Source organism: Cyclopterus lumpus, chromosome 10, assembly GCF_009769545.1.
Source record: "Cyclopterus lumpus isolate fCycLum1 chromosome 10, fCycLum1.pri, whole genome shotgun sequence".
In the NCBI taxonomy this organism is placed as follows: domain Eukaryota; kingdom Metazoa; phylum Chordata; class Actinopteri; order Perciformes; family Cyclopteridae; genus Cyclopterus; species Cyclopterus lumpus.
The window spans coordinates 20,962,827-20,987,187 of NC_046975.1; the positions used below are offsets into that span (position 1 = coordinate 20,962,827).

Here is a 24,361-nt window from a genome sequence, read left to right on the forward strand (position 1 = left end):
CTTTGGAAAGTCTGAACTTTTCAGCTGATGTGACATCACGCCTTTAATTCAGAGCCTAAAGTATTATTCTGCTATGTTTTCAGTGTCTTTATCCATTCAATTGTGTTCAATTGGATCCCTCTCCCCGGATGGACAGATGCAATAGATGTCATGTGTACTGTATGTATGGATGGATGGATATACTGTATGTATGTATGTCTGTACTGTATGTGTATGTATGTATATACAGTATGTATGTGTGTACTGTATATACTGTATGTATGGATGGATGGATATACTGTATGTATGTGTCTGTACTGTATTTATGTACATTGTATTGATTCTTTACGATTTCTATTGCACTCATAAATCAAGGCGTGTCAATTTAAAGGAAAACCCTGACGTTAACTGATTTTCATGTGTATTTCCCTCGAAAAAAAGAATACAGTGATTCCCTGAGAGGCAGCAGTGCATCCCATTTGCTGTTTACACACAGGTCTGTGGTTCTGGACCTTGAGGTGCACGTGTGAGAGCCTAAAAAAAAAAATCCCTATACACCCTTCACCAGCTGTTTGGTGCTGGGCAGATAGTGTACTGTTTGTGTTGTTGTTGTTGTTGTTGTTGTTGTTGAGAGCACATTCCTGCTGTGTCTGGAAATTACAACTGTGAGTGAACCAAAACAGTCAAGTTACAGGCAACCAAATAAATGAGCTGAAAGACACGAAAACGCTCCATGTGATCGTTTGATACACTACTAAATAGTATTAACCTTTCCATGGTTGCACTGAAGATGTTTACTATATTAGCAGGAAATAAACGACGAGATGAGCAAATACACACTGGGAACCCCACTTGACGGGCATGGATCACGATGCTCCTATGAACGCGTCCGGGCGGAGGTCTCCGTTGTAGCATCCGCATCGGCAGGGTGGACACGCCGCACCGTGAGAGTTTACTGCCCCCACATAAGGCATCTACAACGCAGCAGTTGAGCTTCGACGTATCCACTTTAAAGACTGGACGCGAATCTCTTCTCCCAGAGAGATTCCCCCCCCCCCTCTCTCTTTTCTCTCACCCCCCACCCCTCCGCGCGCTGCACCTGTGCCGTCGCTGCGCCGCTCGCGCGTCACTCGATGCCAACCGAGTCCTTTTAGACCTTCCTCTCTGTCGGACTGCGCGCAGACCGGGTCGACCTTGAGAAGCGGTCCACGGGTTCTCCAGGGTTCTCCAAGGTTCTCCAGGGGTCTCCTCCTGCAGCCGCCGTGTCTTCTCTGCACGCGTTTATTACGCGACGGCAAACTTTTTTTCCCCCTTCTTTTTCTTGTTTCAATTTTTACGCACGGGTTCCCACATGTGGACGATCAGCTGAGGACATCGCTGCTCCAACAACAACAACAACAACAACAACAACAACAACATCAACAACAAACAATAGCAACCTTAGGATCTTCGCAAAAACTTCAGGAGGGACCATGCACGTGTATGTGGCTGTGTTACTCGCTTATGGGGTGTCGGGTGAGTTCAGCAACTTCTCTCCTTGAATTTAGAACTCAAATTCAAATTCATTTAGGTCAATCTGGTTGCTATATATATATATATATATATATATATATATATATATATATATATTGTTCTCTTATTATTATTTTAGCAAAAAAGAGATCTTTGAGTTTTTTAAATTTTGTATCTCTTCATTTTCTGTGAGATAGCGCTGTGGATATCTCGTGTCAGTTATGTTTCTGAGCAGCGCATCCATCATACTGCAACAGTTAATATGTGAGCAGTCATCAGCCTCTGTACTCTGCACATCCTCTATCAAGGTCAGAGCTCCAGCGCTCTGTGAAGCCTGGAGAACCAAAAGCATCCACACACTCAGAACGCCTCATTGAGAGCCGGTCAGGCCAACATACTGGGGTTTTTTTTTATTTCAGAGGAGCTTTTATTCCATTGTGTGGGTTTTGATCTCTTAAATCAAGTGTTTGCATTTCAGCTGCAACACTAAACTGTCCTCCACAGCAAGATATGCTATGAAGGATATAGTTTTAAATTCGGAGCGAAGAAGAACTCACAATTAAATTGAATTTGAACCTGATATGTGCTCTTTAAGTGATCGTTGCATTCTTCAATTCAGTTTTGCTTTGTGCATCGAGGTTGATGCCGCTTATGCCCTGATGACGCTGTAAGGCTCTGGTGGTCGAGACGGGCATCTGCTGCAGAACTGCTCGCATTCTAGCCAGAACCATGCACCCAAGGGTCTGTGGCAGAAGAAAGGGGCGACTGTGGGTCCTTGAGAAAGACACTTAACCCTGCATTGCTCCCTGTAGCTGTGTCTAAGGTGTACTGTAATGTAATCTAATGGGGAAAAAAGACAAAGAACAAGTCGTAACGAAGTCTGTCCTCATCAGCTTCTGTTTGGCTGACTCGACCTATCGAATCACTTCCAGACACCGAACAGCGTGGCCAGTGTCGCAAATCATTGCTTCCATCCATTTAGTGAGGAGAACCTCCTGGAGAGCAACTGGTGAGGCAACAGACACTACGTCATGTGTACAGAACTACCAGTATAGGGCGACAACATCGTACGTAGAGTGTAAACGTATATACAAACAAGTGCTCACAAAGACATCCTATCAAAATGGCTTCTTATTTCATATCGACAGTGAAATGAAGGCCAAGAAAGTTTTTGCCAACGAAAACAGTGAAGTGTATACTTCCATCTTTTTGTTTTTGTTTGTCTTTCCATTATGTTTTTAAACAAGAAATTATGAATACAGATGAGTTGATATTTTCTCTTACGCATGCATTTTGGCAGTTAGCTGGACACCCCGCTGTTGTGTGTTTGTGGGCGACTTCTTACCTAAGGATGCAAAGCATTTGATTGGATGCCTTGGTGTCACTTGTCGCCACAGAAACCGTCAGCCACATTTCCGCATGTTGTGTCAGGGCCCCTCACATGGAATCCAAGATATCCTTTTTTCATTTCTTATAGCTTTACGGTCTCGTGTCACCCTTATCTGAGGCAATATGGACAACACCTTCTGTCCCAAGGTCTGCCTCTCATTTCATATCTCAATAACGATATATATCAAGGTGTACGTTCTCTGATAATACGATAAATAAATAGTCTATATGAATTAATTCCATGGTTTCATACACTCGTGTCATTTAAATGCTTGAGAAAATAAGGTCTTCTCATTAATTTAGGAGCTTTACTGCAAAATAATCTGATTAGTATATTATGAATTATATAGTTCACTCACAATATGATTGTATTGAAAGATGATGAATCTGTATATTGATTTATCGCTTGGCCCAATCCTTAACTTGACTTTAAAAATGTGCAATATGTAGTTTTGACTTTCCAATCCACAGTTAATATTTTTGCCATAGCTGTTGGGTTTTTCCTTTGTTTCTCCCCTAATCATAAGCACTTTGTGCATTCGCAAAGTGATGCACTGGCATGAGTCATGAATCCCACACATTAGATGATGTGGGGTTCAAAAAAAAGAATTTAATTAAAGTTCCTACTCTAGGAATGGTGATTTATTTTTCCATTTGTTTTTTTAAAAAAATAGACCCCGTTTTTAAAAAATTGCTTCCCATCTGGCTGTGGAAACAGATTGTCTGTTCATTAGTAAGTAATTAGTCAGGTGGGAGCGTCACAGTTAAATATATGCACTGTAGCATCACCATTATAAATATGATGCATGTCTAAAGCCAAGCCAAGCCAATAACGGATCTCGTGTGCTGTAATTTAGCATCAAAATCCCTTATGAGAACAAATAGCCTGAGCGTATAGCGAAAGGAAAACACACAACCGGAGTCGACTTATCGTCTCACAGGTCAATTTGTTTGTTGACAAATGTTAAAAAAAGGTGTGACGCGTTGTCAAAGCACAGCAGAGAGAGAGTTTTTTTTCTTCTCCTTTAGGCGTCTCGAGAAGTTTGGCAACCGAAAAAAAAACCCACCTGTTCAGGACTCAAGATTGCTACCGAGGACCGTAAAGAGAGCAGGAAAAGAAATATTCATAACATTTCTACCACTTGCTGTGAAAAAGGAAAGGGCCAAAAACGACCATTAAGGACGCCAGCCGACTCTCCGCTCTCATCTGAAACACATTACCGGGGCACCAAATCCCTCACAGAGCGACTCAGTAACGGCTTCTCCTCCTCGGGCACCGGGGGTTCGCTGAGCGGTTGAGGCATCCATACATGTCATGGATCGCTGGATCGCTGGAAAAAGACATAATGTGTCTTCTTGCGTTTGTGTCCCACTTTGTTGTAAGACAGCGAGTCCCAGTGAGCACGAGCATTTCATTGTAAGTTAACGCACAACGACAATCATCTTTTACATTTTACAGTTCAAACGTTTTTTTTGTTTGTTTCGGTGAGCGATTTTCCCAGAATGCCTTTCAATGTTTTTTTTTAAAAAATGACCAGAGTCGTATATATATATATATATAGACCTTTTCGTGACAGGCAAACCAAAAAAATATAGAAAATTCATGAATATTTATTATAAGAAAGAGAACAAACTGTTTAGAAACAGTTTGTTGGTAAAGGGGCATTAACATTAGTTGTGAATTGGTCAAATACATTCTTTACGAGCTAATTTGGGTAATAAACACATTAACAGGTGATGAAAAGCACAGTCTTTTGATTAAAACAACAAGGAAAAAGAACAGAAAAGTTATTTTTGAATTAATGTGACCATGAACTCTTAATTTCCAACAGGACTTTACTTACATCTTCACTGGAACGAGCTGCAACACACAATGCAGCAACCAGATGTTTAAAATCAGAAACAGAGAGGACGTCTCTCAGGACCCAGCAGGATGAATAATTGTTCATGAACAGCATTCATGTTAATTAGTCTTGCAAAACATTGTCGTCACATTTAAAGTTATTTAACCAGCAAACTCAACCATGATTAGTTTATTTCCCAGAAATAATAATGTGTACCCAGAGTGAACGTGTACAACTATGATTAGAAATGTGCGGAATACATTTTTAGAAAAGTAGGGATGAGTCGTCAAGGTGTCGGTGACCTTTAGTTCCCAATTAAAAGACAAAAGGGGAGACGATGTGAGAGGTCTTAGTTGAGACATCATGACATGTTAAATCAATAATTTAGCATGAAGCCAGGCTGTTAAGTGCCTCGGCGATAATGAGGTGAATCATAAATTATAATCCCATTTTAATTGGTTCCAGTGCAGGGATACCAGAGAGCTGTATAGATTATGTCATTTTCTCTTCCAGCTTCATGGTGTAAAAGCTCGGTTTTACATTCACCATATGTGTCCGTCTGTATTGGCATTGAAGGGCCTTGTCTCATCATGCTGAAAGCCATTGAGAGGCAATCAAAATCATCCCAATGTTGGATGATTTTTTTTGCACATTTTCAAGCAAGATTTATTTTTACTCGAGTGTAGCGAAACAAAAAGGTTTCTCAATCAAGTGGGAGAGGATGGGACCTGAGTGCCGAACAAATATAATTAAATATAACAAAAGTAGGCCGGGCTACCAAACTAATTAAAACGGCTTCACATACTTCTCTAAACAATGCTCCAACAAAGCAGTTCATCAGTCTCGTTGTCATCAGGCATCGAACAGGAAACTAAGTGGGAACTCCTCAGGCTCCCCCCCCCCCCCCCCCCCCTCCCATCCTCCCCTCTGCTGATTTTGGTCTGAGGAAACCCAGGAGCAGCATGACTGGCCTGCACCGGTCACCTGATTGGCTCCCGAAGAGGAAAACAAGGGAGAGAGAGAGAGAGAGAGAAAGCGAGGCAGGAGGGAGAGAAAGCACCAAGAAGACACGTCAAACAGAGGCGTCGGTATTTAATAGAAACTGTTTCATAACCAGTAAAAAAAAGTTCCTCACAGTAACTTGAACTCATATGTTTAACAAGGGCTCTCAATGTGTCTCTTAATAAAGACTCTTGGATGTTCTGCTTTTGTTTCTAGCGCTCAACATCACAGAGGAGGAGGCGGCGGCGTGCCCCCTGGGATATTTTCCCTGTGGCAACCTGACCGTGTGCCTCCCTCAGCTCCTGCATTGCAACGGCGTCGATGACTGTGGGAATCAGGCGGACGAGGAGAACTGCGGTAATGAATATTGTTTCCACTCGAGCAAATGTTTAGGACCATGTGCTGTGTCGGCTTCCTGCCTCCCAGCAGCTTGACCCGCTCTGCGGGGCGCATACAGCCATTAGTGGACTGAAAATCCATTGTAGAAAATAAGGAGAGGCGTAAAAGTACCGATGTAATAGCAAATTACCTGGTATTAGCTATTTTCTGCCCGTAGTCCTTGAGCAGGATAATAAAAGAGTGAAGAAATTAGACATTACAGGGAGATTAGACATTAAAAGAGCAACACACCCACAATTGAAGCAGCATCTCACACACACACACACACACACACACACACAATCCACAAGATCCATTTGTAGATGTGTAGTTATTATTTCTGTTGGGAGACTTTTCCACTGATTAATCGCCATGAAAGAGAGGGATGCCAAGAGAGGTCTTGACCTTTTGACCCGCGTTACCATTATTAAACAAGTCATGTCGGCAGTTTTGGAGAGGCGGCTCACAGCTAGCAGTGGTAACAGCGCAAACAACAACAACAAAAGTGTTGACTTAGCTAATCATTTTAACCTGAGACGGAACCAGAAGGTGGACCCATTATGGGCTGTAATGAGCAAACCTTTGGGGGCACGCTCACATGCACCAACATGCACTGGCTATGTAATGAAAGAAGCTTGGTTACGTTACTTTTCTATATCTTGACTATATTAATGCTCTGAGTATCATAAAGAGGACTCTTTTTTTGCTACAAAAGGTATTTATTCCAAACAAGGCAACAAGACCCAGCAGACATAACAACATATATATAACTATTAATGTACCCCTCTTCATACTGCATGCTCGTGGATCTGTTTTTTAATGGGCTGATTTTCGCAGTGGTTATTTGCAGATCCATTAATGCCAGCACCCACAAAGCTTCCCACCCGACCCCACCTGTGCCCACAGTGGGCTCAGAGCTGCTTGCTGGCACAGGCAGTAGATACAACCTTTGCTCATCGGGGTACTGAAAGTGGTGAAAATACATAAACGATAAGATTATGGTCCATGTTTTCGATGCACGCCTTGTTCGTAACTCATTGGTTGCACTCATACCTCCGAAATCCGGTCTATTCTTTTGCACAGAGTGGATACCTTTTATTAGTTGTGGCCACAGTAACAAGGATTGCGCAGCATGAAGGTGAGTGGTTCTCAAAGCTGTTCAGTTATGTTGGTAAAGATGAATATGATATTTCTGATTTCACCTACCGCCCTTTTAATTAATTAGTTTGAGCTTATTGAGTATAGATACAGAATAAAACCAAACGCGTATTATGTAAGTACAACAGTGCAGCTGCATGACTCAAATGGACATTGTGTCAATTATAAGTTATTGTTCACAAAATATTCTACACATCCAATCCAAAGAACCCCAAATATGACTTAATAAGTATCTCGTTTTTAAGGCTTCCTCAGCTCTGCTGATCTCCAGCTCATGCGTGACTGATTTCCTGAATTCCTCTCGAGGAGGTCAGAATCATTCACGACTTCCTTTTGCTGAAACAAATGCAGCTCGTGAAACTAAATCAAAATACGATAAATGACAGCTTTGAATTCTTCTGACTTCCATCCATTTCCCCAGACTCAATGCGCACACACCTGCAGGAAGGTTTGTGATCCGACGTCAACTTTGGTGTCCAGCAAGGGAAGCATTTAACTTCCTTTTTTCTATTAACATAAACTAATTATGTGCATTGTTTGACGTGCTATGTGATTATTAGACGTGTAGCTTGGTATTGACGTTCTTACTTCCGGCAGCACACGATGCTTTAGTGGCGCACAGAGACGTAACAGAAGCTAGCGGTTTGTGTCGTCTTTTTATCATCCGTGGATGTAACTATAACCTCTGGCATGAATATATGAATATTAAACCATGTTACGCTGTTCCAAGTTAAACTCCTGATGAAAGCTTTCCCAGATAACACTGAATGTTAGCAACTCCCTTGTCGAAAGAAGAACCGTTGGATGAAATCCGGGCGCTGCAGCTCAGCCGGTATAGAGTAAACCTTTACGTTATATTATTACCTTTAAAGGTTAGTGACCTCTGACCTCCACTGTCGACTTACACATTGCAACGAAATCCTCAGGATTGGTTTCCCCCATTCACACACCTGATTTCATATTTAAGGATGACCAGTGAGAAGAGATTCTGTGGCTGAAATGTGAAAGGAATCTTCTTCTTTTTTAAACCCAAATCTGCGTTCTCTCCTCATCTTCACAGAGTGTTTTGTGGCTGAAACTTCAGTGTTTGTGATTCACTCTCAAGGCTCTCATCGGCATCCATTTTCATTCGCCTGCAGCAGTTTTAAGGAGAAATAAAAGCTTTAAAATCACACTGTGCACTAAACGGGCAACAACGTTAGCAAGTAGCTGTTGGAGCGTTTAGCAGCTTAAGAGTAGAATATTGTGTTGGCGATGAACAAAACCAATTTAAAAAGGAGAGTTAACGTCAGACTTGTATTCATTTTGGGGGACCTAACCAACATATTCCCCATATTTACTATATACATTTATTAAATGTAGTTTTTACAGCTTCCTGCGCTGCTCAATCAGCCCCCCAAAAAAGCAATTATTGCAGCCGTAAATGATCAATCTCCGTAAAAAACCCTATTTGCATAAAACTTCAAACTCTAACCTTTTTCAAAGTGATTTTATTAAAATATCCAGGAAACCGGTCATGTATCACAGTAAAAAAATATGATTGATAATCCTATTAACATGGTTATACCGTTTTAGTTTGAGAGAAAGATGAAATCGGAGGGCTGTTGCTCAACTGGCTGCAGAAAAACGGTCGACGCTGGCAAAATTTGGGAACGTGCCAGAACAAACCCTAATGAGTAAAGCGTGGAAATTAATCTAAAATTAGGCAAAACAAAACAGAAAACGTTGTTGTAGGTTGTGGTTCCTCCACCACAACCGCCCGTGTGGACTCCCGCAGACTAATTTCAAACGTATTGGTGATGCGTCTAAACGTAATCCACAACAAAATATTATAACCCTTGAGTTGTAATACACAACGATGTTTCGTTGTTTGGGAACGTAGTTAGTAGGAGGCCAGGCTGCTCCGAATCTGCAGGTCTCCTCGTTTTTTAGACATTTTAGCATCTTTCAGTTTTGATTTTAGTGGCGGCCACTTTACTCTCTTCAGCATCGTTCCCAGTAGCAGACACAAGTTTCAGAAGAAAACACCAGATGCTCTTGTATAGTTTCTATTTGTATTCTTCTATTTTAGTAAATCTACCTCCTGTTATTAATTTCCATGCTTATTTGTATTTATTTCTGTCAATATAGTAATTCTGTAATTTCCCCACTGAGGGACTAATAAAGGATTATCTTATCTTATCTTATCTTATCTTATAGATATATCCTATCTCATTTTCAGTTGTTTTACTCATGTACTTATATCTAAGCAGATGTTATGCTTCTTCATACTTTACTACAAATACGTTTAAAGCCACAATTTATTTGACAGCTACTGCTACTGGTTACTTTAAAGATCCCGATTATCCACACGCATCTGATCAATTTCTATAATAGGATGCAATGTTTTAAACTCAACTACCCGACAGTATTTAATGATGTCGACCTCATCCAGCTCAAACATATAAACCCCGATTACACAGTAATGCATAGTAAGAATAGTTCCTGGAAGAAGGTTAACAATGAGAAGTAGTGCTCCGTAAAAATGTCACGGGGTGACACAAAGAAAAGAAAACACAAAGAAAAGCTGAGTCCTCGTGCTGCTGAGTTCAGGGCCGTGTTGTCAGAGAGCCTTCAGTGTGGTAACCTTCACAAGAGGTGATCCAAGGCACATCATTTATTTACAGTGTAATACAATGCAGCACAATAACCCTGAATGTTTGTTAAGGTAAATGTTAATAGGAAGGTATTTATTAAATCCTTCACCCGTTGGTGTCGGTCATATGTGTGTGATATCTGCAATATCTATCAAACAAAATGTTCCCACAAGATGCTTGTCAAGCTTATGTAAAATGCCGGAGGATGTTTTGTGTTGGAAAATGTGTCTTTATCTGACAGCCAATCAAAATCATGTCTAAAGGCTTATCAGATCGTTGACCAATCAAATATCGGCACGCTCTACTCTGCAAATATCCTAGTTGAAGCATTTTCTGTAGGTTTTCTTTGAGCTGATTAGTGATTTGTTACTGTAAGTTTTTGGCAATCAGTTCACTGCTAACCAAGTTAGCCATAACATTAGCTGTCCAATGCTAATGTGCTGCTAATGCAGCATTTCATGGAGCTAAATGTTGTTATACTGTTTGCCCAACTGTTTTGTTTTCAGTCAAATGCATCTTTGATAAACAGCTGAAGGTACAAGCTTGAGCACATGTGAACTGAAAATGAAACATTGGTGTTGCATTTTGTTAACAACTCCAACGACGTTAGCGTTATTAATAAGCTACCGCTATGACTTGCGTCTCTGACCGGCTCCTTCTCCACACTGCAGCAATAGCAGCCGAGGCTCATGGGAATCGTAGTATTTAGAGACGTCCGCCATGCCAAAATGATGCACACTGCCATTTGAAATAATTGATGCTGAGGACACCCAACTGATCCTCTCGTTTCCCCAATCTGAAGCACGGGTAGCAGCACGAATCTCTGCCTGTCTGACCGACATCTCTCAGTGGATGTCCGCACACCACCTGAAAATTAACCCGGACAAGACTGAACTTCTCCTCCTTCCAGGAAAAGGCTCTCCCACCCACGACCTATCTATTAACTTCAACAACTCAGTGCTGGTTCCGACTCCGACTGCCAGGAACCTCGGAGTGACGCTCGACAGTCAACTCTCCCTGACTGCCAACATTACTGCAATAACACGCTCCTGTAGGTACATGCTGTACAACATCAGGAGAATACGACCCCTTCTCACTCAGAAGGCGGCACAGGTTCTGGTCCAGGCTCTGGTCATCTCACGGCTGGACTACTGCAACTCCCTCCTGGCAGGTCTACCTGCTAATGCCATTCGACCTCTACAGCTCATCCAGAATGCAGCTGCTCGACTGGTCTTCAACCGACCGAAATTTACCCACACTACTCCGCTCCTCCGCGACCTTCACTGGTTACCGGTGGCCGCCCGCATCCGCTTCAAAACATTGGTACTTGCGTACCGTGCTGCGAACAGATCGGGTCCGGTCTACATCCAGGACATGGTCAAACCGTACACCCCAGCCCGTTCACTTCGCTCGGCTTCTGCCAATCTGCTTGTAGCTCCTTCACTTCGAGCTAAATCACGACTGTTTGCTGTGCTGGCTCCTCATTGGTGGAACGAGCTCCCCATTGACATCAGGACAGCAGAAAGTCTCTACATCTTCCGGCGCAAACTAAAAACACATCTCTTTCGACTATACCTTGAATAGGTAGCACTTAAATGCCGTAGTAGCACTTAAATGTCCCTTACCGATAGCACTTCAGTAGCACTTAAATGGCACTTACGGATAGTACTTTGTAGTTTGACTTTATTGAAGAAATTGTACTTGCTTGATTCTTGTTGTTCTGAGTTTGGACTCACGGTTTAATGCACTTATTGTAAGTCGCTTTGGATAAAAGCGTCAGCTAAATGACATGTAATGTAATGTAATGTAATCATGACATGTGATCGTGTCGTAAACAAAAATGCATCGCAAATTGTTGCAAAAGTGACTAAAAACTGCTTTCCTAATACATTTTTAATGTAGCAAAGTTCAGGTGTGTGCGCCTTCGTTTACTTCATTTGCCGCGTGGCGTATTTCTCCTGTAAAAAGCTGTTTATCAACAGGAAACCATCCGTCTCGCAGAGTTTAACAGAGCGATGGTAAGCCTTTTTCGTTAAGCCTTCAACCTTTTTGTGGAGGGTACATTCTTCCTGCTGTGAATGTGTGCAAGCCTTCCAATAACCGAAATCTATTTCCAAAAGCCCTTAATTCAGAGCAGCCTACTTCAAAGACACCGAATATCAAAATTGTACACCATCAGTGCAAATGACTGTACGTGTACCTAAGTATAGTCATTTTTCTACTCTCCTCTGGCTCATCAGGAGTTCATTCAGACTGGACTTGTGCACATAATGTCCCCTGTTACGTGTGTGTGTGTGTGTGTGTGTGTGTGTGTGTGTGTGTGTGTGTGTGTGTGTGTGGGTGTGTCTGTGTCTCGTGGGCGTGGCTTCCGGCAACTGGCAATCATCTCCACACCTGCACGTCATCTCCGGCACCTGTCTCCAACCACATCATCAAGTCCTCCCTGTTAAAACACCCTGGCTTCCCTCTCTCCAGTTGCCAGATCATTGCACCATTTACAGTGGTACCTCGACTCTTGGCTTCACTAAGAGACGTACTTTGCTTGTTACTTGTGATTTCCTGCTCACCCCTGTTCCCTGTGCCCAGGAATCCCGTACTTGCACTTCCGCTCAGCCGCCGCCGCTCACGCCACCTCACCACCCCATCTACGCTCTCCCGGTTCTATACAATAAACTATTTACCTCCACCCAACCTTGCCTCCCCGTGTCTGCGCTTGGGTCCGGCACAAACCGAACCCTCACACATAACCTTATAAACCACTGTGTCCATCACACATGATTTCAGCCGTTGTGTAGGAGAAATAAACAGCATTAAACTCAAGTAAAAAACGTGTTCTGATGGTTAATGGGCATCACAAAGGACATCCTATATGCATCCGTCTTCGGCTTGCTCTTCCTATCCGCCCCGCTGACCTCCACGGACTGACAACCCATTATCTGGCTTTCTTGTCAGCATGACTTTCTCTGCACTGATGAAGGTGAGAGCCACACCTCAAGACTCTCTCATGCACTGATGGTACACATTTCTCCCCCGTTGAGTATTCTTTCTCTTTCTCTAACGATGCGTGTTGGCGAGGAGGAGAGAGGTGAAAAAACATGTTGATTGGTCTCTTTCTCTGCTTCGGGCAAGTAGACAAATGTTCATGTGTGGTGTATTGGGAGAAGTGGTGCCATAAATTAAAAAGTGCATCAGCTGCTCAGTCAATGTGATGTTATATATATGAATATTAGATTGGTTGGAGGAAATTACTTGCAGGTGTTTGCAAATTTTGTTTTATCCAACACCATGAACATTAGTGCAGAGTTGTGCTTGAATGACTAATAGCTTTCTTTCCATTATATTGCAGAAAAAAACTATTTCCCATTACTAATTTCCAAAACACCATAACTCAGTGACTCTTGTTGCTCTTTCCTGCTTGAAAAATAGAACAGAATGGAGGTTAAAGCCGATTAGACGTGGTCCTTTCATGCTCCGGTTTGTTGACTCCCATTTGGAGTTGGTTGGCTTCAGATGTGCAGTTTCAGACGAGCTGCTTAGTGATGGTACTCGGTGGCAATCTTCGTTTTGTTGGCTTTTCTGAACTGACTTTTCTCCACTTTACGCTGGTCCCAAAAGATAAGACAGCTGATTATGCAGAGTGAGACGTGAACCTTCACAAACCAGCACATTAGACATCTAACATTATGTTAAAAGGGTTATTAGCCTGGCTGTGAGCACTCCAGATATCATACCATACTTTTAGAATTACACTGGTTGAGCCCAACTCAAAAGAACATAGTGTTCCTCTTACCTATAGTGTTATATTTATCAATCTAGAATGCAGACTGATGGAGATCTCGTCTGTAGAGATTTTACCTTGGTTCAGATGTGTTGGAACTCGATGGCACTCGCGCTCGCGGTGCTCAATGCGCCTAAACAATTGGCTTGAAAAGCTCAACAGCAATGTCTCTGTCCACAAATCGTGATCAGGTCTCTCCAGATAATCCACAAACCTTGTTTATGTGCAGTTTCATGTCGTAACTATCTTCTTTCTACCGAACTGCACCCTCGCTCTGCTCTGCTGAGCTGTGGCATTAGCTAGCTAAACATCAAATATAGATACAGAAAATAATATGCTGTATTGCAGTAAGAAGCTTCATTATACCCACTCCTGAAAATGCAGCAGCTATTTCACCCTGCGTAAACATAGCATACTTTAACACATGTTCCTCCAGGTGCTCTACAGTGTCCTAATTGCTATGTTCCTGCAGGGAGCTGTTGCCATTGTTACAGGATTATTCCGCACTACGGGAAGCCATAATGGACCTTACATCACAGCAGTTTAAGTGTACATCAATGCAATGATTGGAGAAATGTGATTTGAAACATGCCAAGCTTCCAAGAAGATGCAATTATTCTGAGCCTGTCAACGGTATTTTAGTTGGAGCAATGCCTGCTTACAATGATATTCTAAGAATAATCACAATTTCAACTAGAAAGGTTGACTCAGAGTGCAGATTTCCACCAGGTGTAATTTATTTTTGAATTGATAATACAAATAATATTATGGAAGTACTTTTGTTTTCTCCTCTGAAATTACAAAACGGTAAAAAGACGTCAAGCAAGCTCAGGTAAAGGACCAGTGTGTAGAATCCCAGAGGATATAGAATATAGTATTTATAGCACATTTGTATTAAACTGCACTGAATCCCACAGAATGAGTTGGAAAGTGTTGCGGGTGACAGTGAAGCCTTGTTCACCGCGTCCCGACCCCGGATAAGTGGCTGATAATGGATGGATGGGTGGATGCACTGGAGGAATAGGTCCCCAGAATACAACATTGTGGCTCTCTATTAAATCAATACCTTGCCCAGAGGCATACGCTACTGTATATCAGATGGGGCTTCACAGTCAATTAGTGTTGTTATTAATATCAGTGTTATCCGTGTTTTTCATTGATGGGGGGGGGGGGGGGGAGACAGAATGGCTCCAGGGTGTGAGTCCTGTAGTTTCAGTAACTTGTCCAACTCCCACAAGCGAGGCTGTTTTTTTATTTTTTATTATACTCCCCTGCACAACATAACCATAACAGACTGTCAGAATAAGCTTTTCTTATTCCCTTCATGAACTGGAGCAAGAGGCAGAAACTGTCTCAGCAATATGGCCAACTTTTCCAAGAAACCCTTCAATGTGGTGAGAGCTTTATTAAAAATGAAACAGTATATATTCTATGAAATTATATGCTGGGTTTTTTTCATCACTTCTTAGAATAGCTACGACTACTTTACAGTATAAATCTGCTTACAGGACTTTTTGGGTCAATTATATTACTTTCCTGACTTTCCTGAAGTCTTGTTTCTACAGACCCTTTTTTTTTGGCTTCTACTAGTACCTTTTTTTAAAGTACTCTCGGGTATATGATGAATGGTAGCCATGAGTTTGTGCTCTTTATAATGATATATTGGTTCCTGCAAGAAATATTGCACAAGCCCCAAACCAAAGTAATGACATCCTTGAAGATAATCATGTAGGACCCACAAAAATTGCTTTTAAAAAAGGGAAAAAGTCTTTGGAAAACATGAATGAATCACACAAACGCTGACTGACAGCAACATGTACGCGCCGGCCGTATCCAGCCCTGTGGGTTTACATGACATTTAGATTTAATATTTTTCAAATGTGCTCTCGTGGTTCTGTAAAAATATTTTTTTGTAATGTCATAAACTTTTCACTAAACAATAATGTGACAGCTACGGCTGACGGTATATTGCAAACTCTCAATCTCCCTTTGGGCTCAGGATTTCAAGGGCTTTTCAACAACATTGGCTTTTTGGCAGAGTTTGCAGGACATCAAAGCCAAAAGATTCAGACATCTGAAAGATGAAATGGTGATTTTACTCAAGGACACACTGAGCAAAGAGTACTTTGCGTAGGCTCAAAGAGAGGACGACAAAGCAAGTGTGCTGTTGTCGCTCTGTCACAGAGAAGGAAGCCTTTTTGGACAATAACAAAAGAAATACAAGAGGCTGCTGCATTGTACAGCGATAACATCTTCGTAATTCTCCAGGTTTGATCGCAGCAACCAGGGTTGAAAGGAAGAGTGTGTAACATGCATTGGCAGAAATGTCACATACCATTTTTAAGCCGTTCGCAATCTACATAGAGAGCAGATCCTCCTCACAGAGTCGGGCCGCCATGTTTCTGCATTAGCCCTGAACTACCAAACACTGGCTTGGGCCAATAATGTTCTCCCATCGGCAGCCATAGATCTCCTTCAAGCTTCCGTCACACAGGAGAAGTTTCAGTTGTTTGCAATCTGCAACCTCACCACTAGATGCCTCCCAGATTCTACAAACTAGACCTTCCCTGAAAAGATTATGAATACATTGAGCCCCCATCCACTGAGATATATTGTATTATAATGGATGTAACACAACACATAACATTGATCCAGGATAGAGCCTCAACATCAATGTCAAAGTAATTCGAGATATGAAGGGAAAAGGTTTCCATTTCAGAAGAGGATACTTCCTTAAGGTAAATGCTGCTTTACGATAACATTACCGACTGCTGTGAGGGCCGTTGGTTAGTTAAAGTCTCCGTAACATGTATTTGTTTCGTTTTAAAGACACAGAGTGGCATTGCCCCCGCGTTGTAACGTCACAAAGGCTAACATCATGCCATTTTGTGTCATATCAATCCCAGTGTAAACATAAACATGAACCCAGAAATTGGATCAATTCAGGAACCTTTCTAGATTAAGCTTTAATGTGTGAAAATGGCTCAAGTGCAAAAACAATCTTTGCAAACACCCGTTTTTTATTTGTTCCCAACTAAATTCCTTTTTTGAGCTCAACCTTAATCCCGGTGGTTCAGTTGGCTGGTGTGACACCGGCCTTTACCGGTTAATCCTCCTGGACAAGATCTGATTCGTTGAAGAATGACATACAGAGTCAACTTTTTTTTCATTTCAAGCCCATTGTGCGGTGGGGATCATTTTGAACATGAACATCAAAGACTTAAGGTGGATGATGTGTTTCCTGAGAATCGATTCGCCCGACTTGTTCCGGCTTTCTTCGTTCCAGTGTAGCGTTCATAAAGCTTTTCGCCTGCGGAAATAACGATGTGCATGTAATAGAACCGAGAGCGGAGAAGCAATGGCTCTTGCGAGGTAAAGTTGGAAATGTCTTGTCTCGCAAAGGTGTACGTGCTCCCACTCGCCGTTATTCAATCGGCTGCAGAACATTGAGCAATTTCTAGAATGACCCTTTGTCCAAAATAAAAATAATTCACATGTTTGTCTCTATATCTGTTTTGACCTTAAGAAAAGCCGAACTCTTCACTTGATCATAGAAAACAGGGCAATCATGATCAGAAATGGCAGTAGCACTCCTAGTCCCCGACGTCCTACCAACTCATTATATTTACTTGGCGCCCCAGGTAGTTCATGATTAGATGTCTTGAATGAAAACGAATAAGTGCATCCAGGTGATGTCTTGTTGTGGATGCTGCAAGCAGCAATGTACGTCAGGCCTGTTTGTTTGAGATCATTCTGTATTTATGTAATCTTTTGATGTATCTGAAGTGGGCTCAATTCGTACATTCACAAAAAAAGCGTCCCAGCCAACTGAGGAGCGCGAGGCCTGGTTCAAGCCACTGCCAGATGGTGGAAAGAATTGGGGTTGTTATCGGAAAGAAATCAAATTAATTATTTGTCCATGTCTTGTCTTTTGAGTTTGACTTCAAATAGTGTGCAGGCTCCATCGCAATGTTCCCACAGTCTCTCCCCCTCCTGCTCCTTTTGTATCACTGTGGCTGTTGAACCGCAATAACGGCACAAGTTTTTCAAATTTGGCTTTCAGTGAGTCGTATTGTGCTATTTAACTTATGTCTATCATTCAAATTCATCTGCCTTTGAAGGCCAATTTCAAAGTGACTCAGTGACATTCTGGTAATTCCACATCCATGGTTAATCAAACAGTTGAATCACATTGATGGTTTCCTTGCCCTCTAATTTCACTGTTGACTGAAAAAATTTATTAATTAAAAATAATATTTCCATGCAGTTGGTGACCAATTGCAAAAAGCTAGATTTCCTCTGTGTGTGGCTCAACCATGCATGGCTTTCATAAATGTTGATTATTTCCAACAACTTTGAAGATTAACAAATGGATTGTAAGAACAACCCCCCCCCCCAAAAAAAAAATACTAAAACATTATGCTTTTTTGGGGGGATCTTTTGCTTTTTCTGATGCTGTTGAAAGTCGTCTTCACCCCTCACCTCCAACAGTGATTGTCCATTCGTAGCTTAGCAACCGTAACGAAGCAAACTTTCTTTACTTTGTATTTTCAGCCTTTCCAACAACAAAAACACATTAGCAACGGTGTGACGTTAAAAAGGAAAACATACCATTTAAACAGTATATAAGTGAAGCATCCAAACAAGGATATGTTGGAACAAAATAAGTCTGTATGGTCTGATAAACTGTTGGATTTCAAGAACACTACTTGTTGTTCTGAGTTGTATCTCACCCACTTCAATCGTGCTATATCAAAAGGCCTCCAAAACTTAAGCGTGAACATTGTTCATGACATCTGAGGTTTATCCCTCACAGACCTGTTCACTTTAGCGAAGTAATGAAGCCATCTCATGGGAGCTTTAACAGCCCAAATGAGGTGAACTATACGTGACATTAATGTGTGAAAAACACGGTAAGGATTCAATGGTCTGATTTAGTACTTGTGGACATGATCGAGAATCCTCACGGTCCCTAAATTCGAATCAATTTTACAGTGACGGAACCTGGATAACAGAGACGAAGCATAAGGCAGCTAATCTTAGATGCGCGCGACTCCTATTGGGATCGCAAGGAGAAATGTATTTTTTCAAGTTCAATGACTCACTGATCAGTCACGCAACATGCAGCTGTTGGCTCAAAGCACCTTTTCAGCGTGCGACTGCAACAACTGACAAATGACTCGTTCAAGGAACGTGAAACACATCGGTCCTTGATCCGAGGTGAGTGGAAAATTAAAAATAGGCCGTGAAAGAATCTGAGAAATGTGAGCATTTACTTTAATAACTTGTTTTTTAAGCGGAACCAGTTGTGAACACATTTAACCATCAATGTGGTTAAATGTGTTCACCCCTGTGACTCTCTCAGTCTGCTGTTTGGTGCAGGCTATCGTGTACAGCGGGTTTTTAGAGCTTTTAAAATTAATTGAGAGTGAATAAAAACCATAAACTTGTGGGTAGGACAGTTAAACAAAATGAAATCCTCTCTAGGTGCACGACCACGACGGACCCATTTTATATTTTCATATTGCTTTCACATTGTCATTTGATACAATTGCCAACATATTGATTATAGCCACTTTAAACACAAAAAAACCTCTTACTGTATTATAACGTGTGGCTCTGTGCACTATTTTTTCCCTATGTTTGTTTCAGCAAAACAAACATATAACATATACAATGTATTTTTGTATTTGTGCTGTCTGAAACTTTAAACTTGTGCTGTCTGAAACTTGGGACTACAGATCAAAAATAGCCTCTTGGCTAACTCCTCTGGCACATTTACAGAAATGTTTTTATTAATGTGCACCGTCCCTTATTAAAACTATTTGTGTGTACTTCTCTTTCTGTCTCTCGTGATACTGTTTTCATCTCTATACACAACAGTCGCTGTACTTTGTGTTGGCGCTACATTGGATTGCATCAGAAAACAAGGTGTTGTTTGGACAAAATATCAAACGCTGTTCCCATCAGAACAAGAAGCAGAATCCATTAAAAAAAGAAACATTTTAATAAAATGTTTCATGCACCACAGGGATCCATTTATCACAGCAGTTGCCATCACAGCTTTTATTAATGGAACTTTATATTCAAGATACAGACACAAACGGAGAGTCATTAATGCCAACACCAATTAATATGAAAGTTAATACTTGATGCAGGGAGCTATCGCAACATGATCAAACAAGAACTCGCATTGAAAGGGAGATCAGACATCGTCAGGAAATGGATCCAATTAACCATGACAACATTATTAAATCCTTCAAGATGGAAAAATCAGCATTTCAGGGGAGGAAAAGGGAAGGGCGGACTAACGCGTCATTGTGTCGATCAATAGCGCACTCACTTCTGAATACGTGTTCGGCTACTGGTTCCATAGATTTCATCACAAACCAGAGCACAGTGAGAAAAACTCACGCCGGCACAGGGAGAACACGTGTTTGAAACCAGTGTGTCCTATACACAAACACACACACACACACACACGTGTGTGCATGGGAAGCTTATCAATTGGTTCCAGGAGCGCTGACTTGTCATCACTTTAACCCCTTGGCATATAAATGACACACATAAAGCCAAAAATGCGTATACGCGGACATATCGTGCTATTCATACGTCTTCTCATTTACATTACATTTAATTTAGCTGCTGTGTTTATCCAAAGCGACTTACAATCATACACCGTTGACACAGCTATAGTGAGCAATTCCGGGTTAAGTGTCTTGCTCAAGGACACATCTACTAGGGCTAGCACAGCCGGGGATCGAACCGCCGATCGTCTGATTGAAAGACAGACCTTAAGGCACTGACCCACAGTAACCCCTAGGTTCTCATAAGTAGGACCATGAGTATCTGGACCACATTTCCTGGCTATCCATTTGACAATTGTTGAGAATATTTAATTAAAGACTGTCAACCTCATGGTATGGCTTCCAGAGGAAAAGTCCATTAATTCATTGGACTGTATCTTCTTGTATATCTTTGGAAAACATCATGACTATCCATCAAATAGTTTGAGATATTTGTGTTGTGTTGGCCCCAGAGACACGCCGCTGCTATATACCACAATAAACTAGAGTGCATGTTATGCTGCTAAACATGGATGATCTGTTGTTTTTCCTCCGAGATTCAAATTCCCAACCCAACGTCATTTCCACGTCCATGCTTTAAAGGTACCTTGCTGATTCATTATTTACAGCTTTATCTATATTCAACACGTGGTGTGTATCCTGAGGACCAAACAAACAAATGGCTGTGTTAAAATTGGCATACAGTGCCGACCTGCTTTGCTGAGCACTAGAATGAAGATAGCCAGTCCACCTTTAAGGCAAGTAAGGCACAGGAAACTTGGCTCTCGAGGTGTCGTAGCATTTATCCACCAACTCTAGCCCACACTTAGCCTCTGTATTTATGAATATATTAAAAATCATACATTTTGGATATCTAAATACCCCGTAATACCACCCAAGTCTACACCCCATTTAACATTTGAAATTCCTTTTTATTTTTATTTTTTTAATCGGCTTTGTACTCATTATACTTCATATTCTCCTCTTTTATTGGCTATTTGCTGCTTTATACTGCCACCGACTGCTGCCTCCCTTTTTGACTCGAGCTTGTGACATACATGTGGATCTGTGTGTGTGTTCGTAGAAGACCTACAAACCAACACGTCGAATCATTGCTCTGCGTGTAATTCAGCTTTGGGTCCTCCTGTGATAATCTGCCAATGTCATCTCTTTGTCAAATAGACATTACACTGAACATAAGCCAACGTAACACAAAGACTCCATTTGGTAAATGATTCCAGTGTGAATCAGTATCTCACTAATTTGATGTCTGTGTTGTATTTTTATCGGACCACAATGCAAATGATTAAAATCTTAACGAGCATTTTGGCTGCGAATCCAAGAACATTGACTTTGTTGAGTTATGACAGACAATTACTGCTAATAACTTTGGAAATCCCCTTGTTTTTCCTTTAGTGCCACCATAAAGTGGTGTTGGAGGGATTGCCATGAATTTGGTTCAGATATCGATGTCCCCCTAAGAATGAATTGTAATAATGTTGGTAATCTTGTTCCATCATCAGTTTAACATTTTAATGTATCTAATACTTTGCTTTATGACCAACACCTCTGCAACATTAATGGCATTTCCATCAGCCTTAACTGTACTTTGAAATAAAACAAGGCCTCTTCAGAAAAATGAACAATTAACCTGATTTCCAAACAGAAACTTCCAAAAATAAGTAAAAGTTTCAAAGATACTCCAAGACTCATTGCCATGCATTGCATGTTCAATCCACAGTTAGCCTGCGAGACAATAATGATTTGACTGATTATAGTTGCTGATTGGTAAAAACAACACGTTCCACTCCGCGTTCACAAGTGATCTTCATTTCAACCTACACTCCACTATTTAATTGAATGTGGGGACTTGTGAACTACACCACGTGGGCTCAATTGGCATGTGGATCATGTAGAGTCTCCATCTCATGTAGTGCTTTGTTTAAGGTTTGTGACTCGCAATCAATAATGAGTTTTTTATTATGATCGCTGGGGGGGTATTCACAATGAATACTGCATCTGAATGTTACATGCCAGGAATGAATGTAGGACTTAATGAAACTGTGATGATGAATGACGTCCATTCAATACGGATTTATTCATCCATTCCACAAGAGCCTTGTTCATAAAACAAAAGGCGAAGCCCTTCTTGTCACACTAGAGTCTGATTATTGGTCTTACAGCAGAGGCTTTGTGAAATGGCTGGCTCATAAAGATGAAACGACAGTTACCTGAGACACAGCGGTAGCTCAAGTTACCGTAAAGCACAAAGGTTTAAAGAAAGTTGACGGATAGTTTGGGATTCTGGACTCGGATGTGCGACGAGACTGCCAGGGCACGATAAATTTTTTTGGGGGGGGGTGCGGGGGGGGGGGGTCGGACCACCTCAAACGCTGCATCAAAGTCTCAGAAGCATTGAAGTGGGACCTGAGTCGTTTCTGTACTGTCCGGGAAGTGGCACACTTTGAGTGTGAAATAGTCATTTCTCGGCAGGGCGTTGTTCTCGTAATGTGTGTGTGTGTGGTTCTTGTACAAGGGGTGCGTTGAGGAAATTAACAGTGTCCATCAATTGCTCATTACATTCAACATTTTATTAATTTTCGTTTGTTTGTAAGGTAAACGCTGTGGTGGTGCGTGTCTTTGGTTTATTTGCGCTGCATACATATACAAAATAAGCATTCGCTTACGCACGTGCGGCCATCATAAAGAAACAGAACCTTATTCTTACCTTTTGTGTTGCTGTCGAGTGGGAAGGTCCTTCCGTGCATCACAAAGGGGAAAGAGAGGGACTGCGTACTGTCTGACAGAGTGGAACATTATGAACCACCACAAATTATACTGAATAAAAGATGTTTGGTTTGAAGGGAAAAAAATGATTGGGTTTGTAATCGCTTTCTTTGTGTGTCTTGTATTCTTTTCCAGGGGATAATAACGGGTGGCCCCATCTTTTCGACAAGTATTTTGGGATGCCCAGCCATAACACTGGGACCAAGTCCAATGTATGCTGTAAGTACTCTGTTTCTAACCTTCATATTGCCATCGCTGCTGTGTAACAGATTGTTTTCTTTTGAAGGAATGAAAGAATATCCTAGAAACCTCGGGTCCCCGTAGCCACAGGAAATTCAGGATTCAATGAATATTTAATGGGAAAGATAATAGTCATATAGCGTTCACGGCACACTAGTTAAAACCCTCCAGAATAAAGGTTCCGTAGTTAGTATAGCCATACAAATGAGTTCACACCTAAAGGTTAGTTTGATTGGCTAGTTTAAACAATGGAGACGCTAAGCTAATTCATTCTAAGATCGAGCTCAAATGTCTCAGGAAGTTCCCTCCAGAATAAAACTTATTATCCTGCCTTCAGTATAAAAGTAACATCTCAGGTTTCAATCGGCATCCATCTTAACTATCCTATCCAAACAATAAAACATTATTCATTCTCATGCAGGTTATTGTTACATTTGTCATCAACAAACAGTTAAAAACAGTGATCATCTCCTATGCTTTATAATACATTCCTCCAGAATATTCTTCATAATATCTCTAATTTATTATCATATCTTTCTTTATATATTAATTTAAAACATAAAATTTCTTATTCAAATGTGCAAGTATACATAAAATCCACTACAACTCTACAGGAACTTGTGGACAGTGTAAAAGCAGAGGATATATAGATAGATATGTGTGTGTCTGTGTGTGTGAATCTCACTCGAGTCGGGAGGCTAATCAGAATACTTCAGTTTTGTCTGAGTTTAACATCAAGAAGTTGCAGCTCATCCATGTTTTTATGTCTCTAAGACATGCTTGAAGTTTAGTAGCTGGTTGGTCTCTTCTGGCTTGATCGATAGATATAATTGAGTATCATCTGCATAATAATGAAGGTTTGTGGAGTTTTTCCTGATAATGTTGCCCAAAGGAAGCATATATAAGATAAATACAATTGATCCAAGCACAGAACCTTGTGGAACTTCGTGACTAACGTTGGTGGTCATCGAGGCTTCATCGTTTACAAATACAAATTGAGATTGATCTGATAAATAGGATTTAAACCAACTTAGTGCGGTACCTGAAATGCCAATCGACTGATCCTAGTCTCTTCTGTTGTTATTTCCAGGA

General features: G+C 41.2%; 1 protein-coding gene across 1 annotated transcript in view; it reads left to right on the forward strand.

Annotated features, from left to right (window-relative positions):
- The first annotated feature begins 1,451 nt into the window (after window positions 1-1,451).
- Window positions 1,452-24,361, forward strand: part of rxfp1 (relaxin family peptide receptor 1) — a 40,659-nt gene continuing 17,749 nt past the window's right edge. The window contains 3 exon segments of the mRNA XM_034543004.1: window positions 1,452-1,494; window positions 5,943-6,083; window positions 23,165-23,248. Coding sequence (XP_034398895.1) covers window positions 1,452-1,494; window positions 5,943-6,083; window positions 23,165-23,248 — 268 coding nt within the window.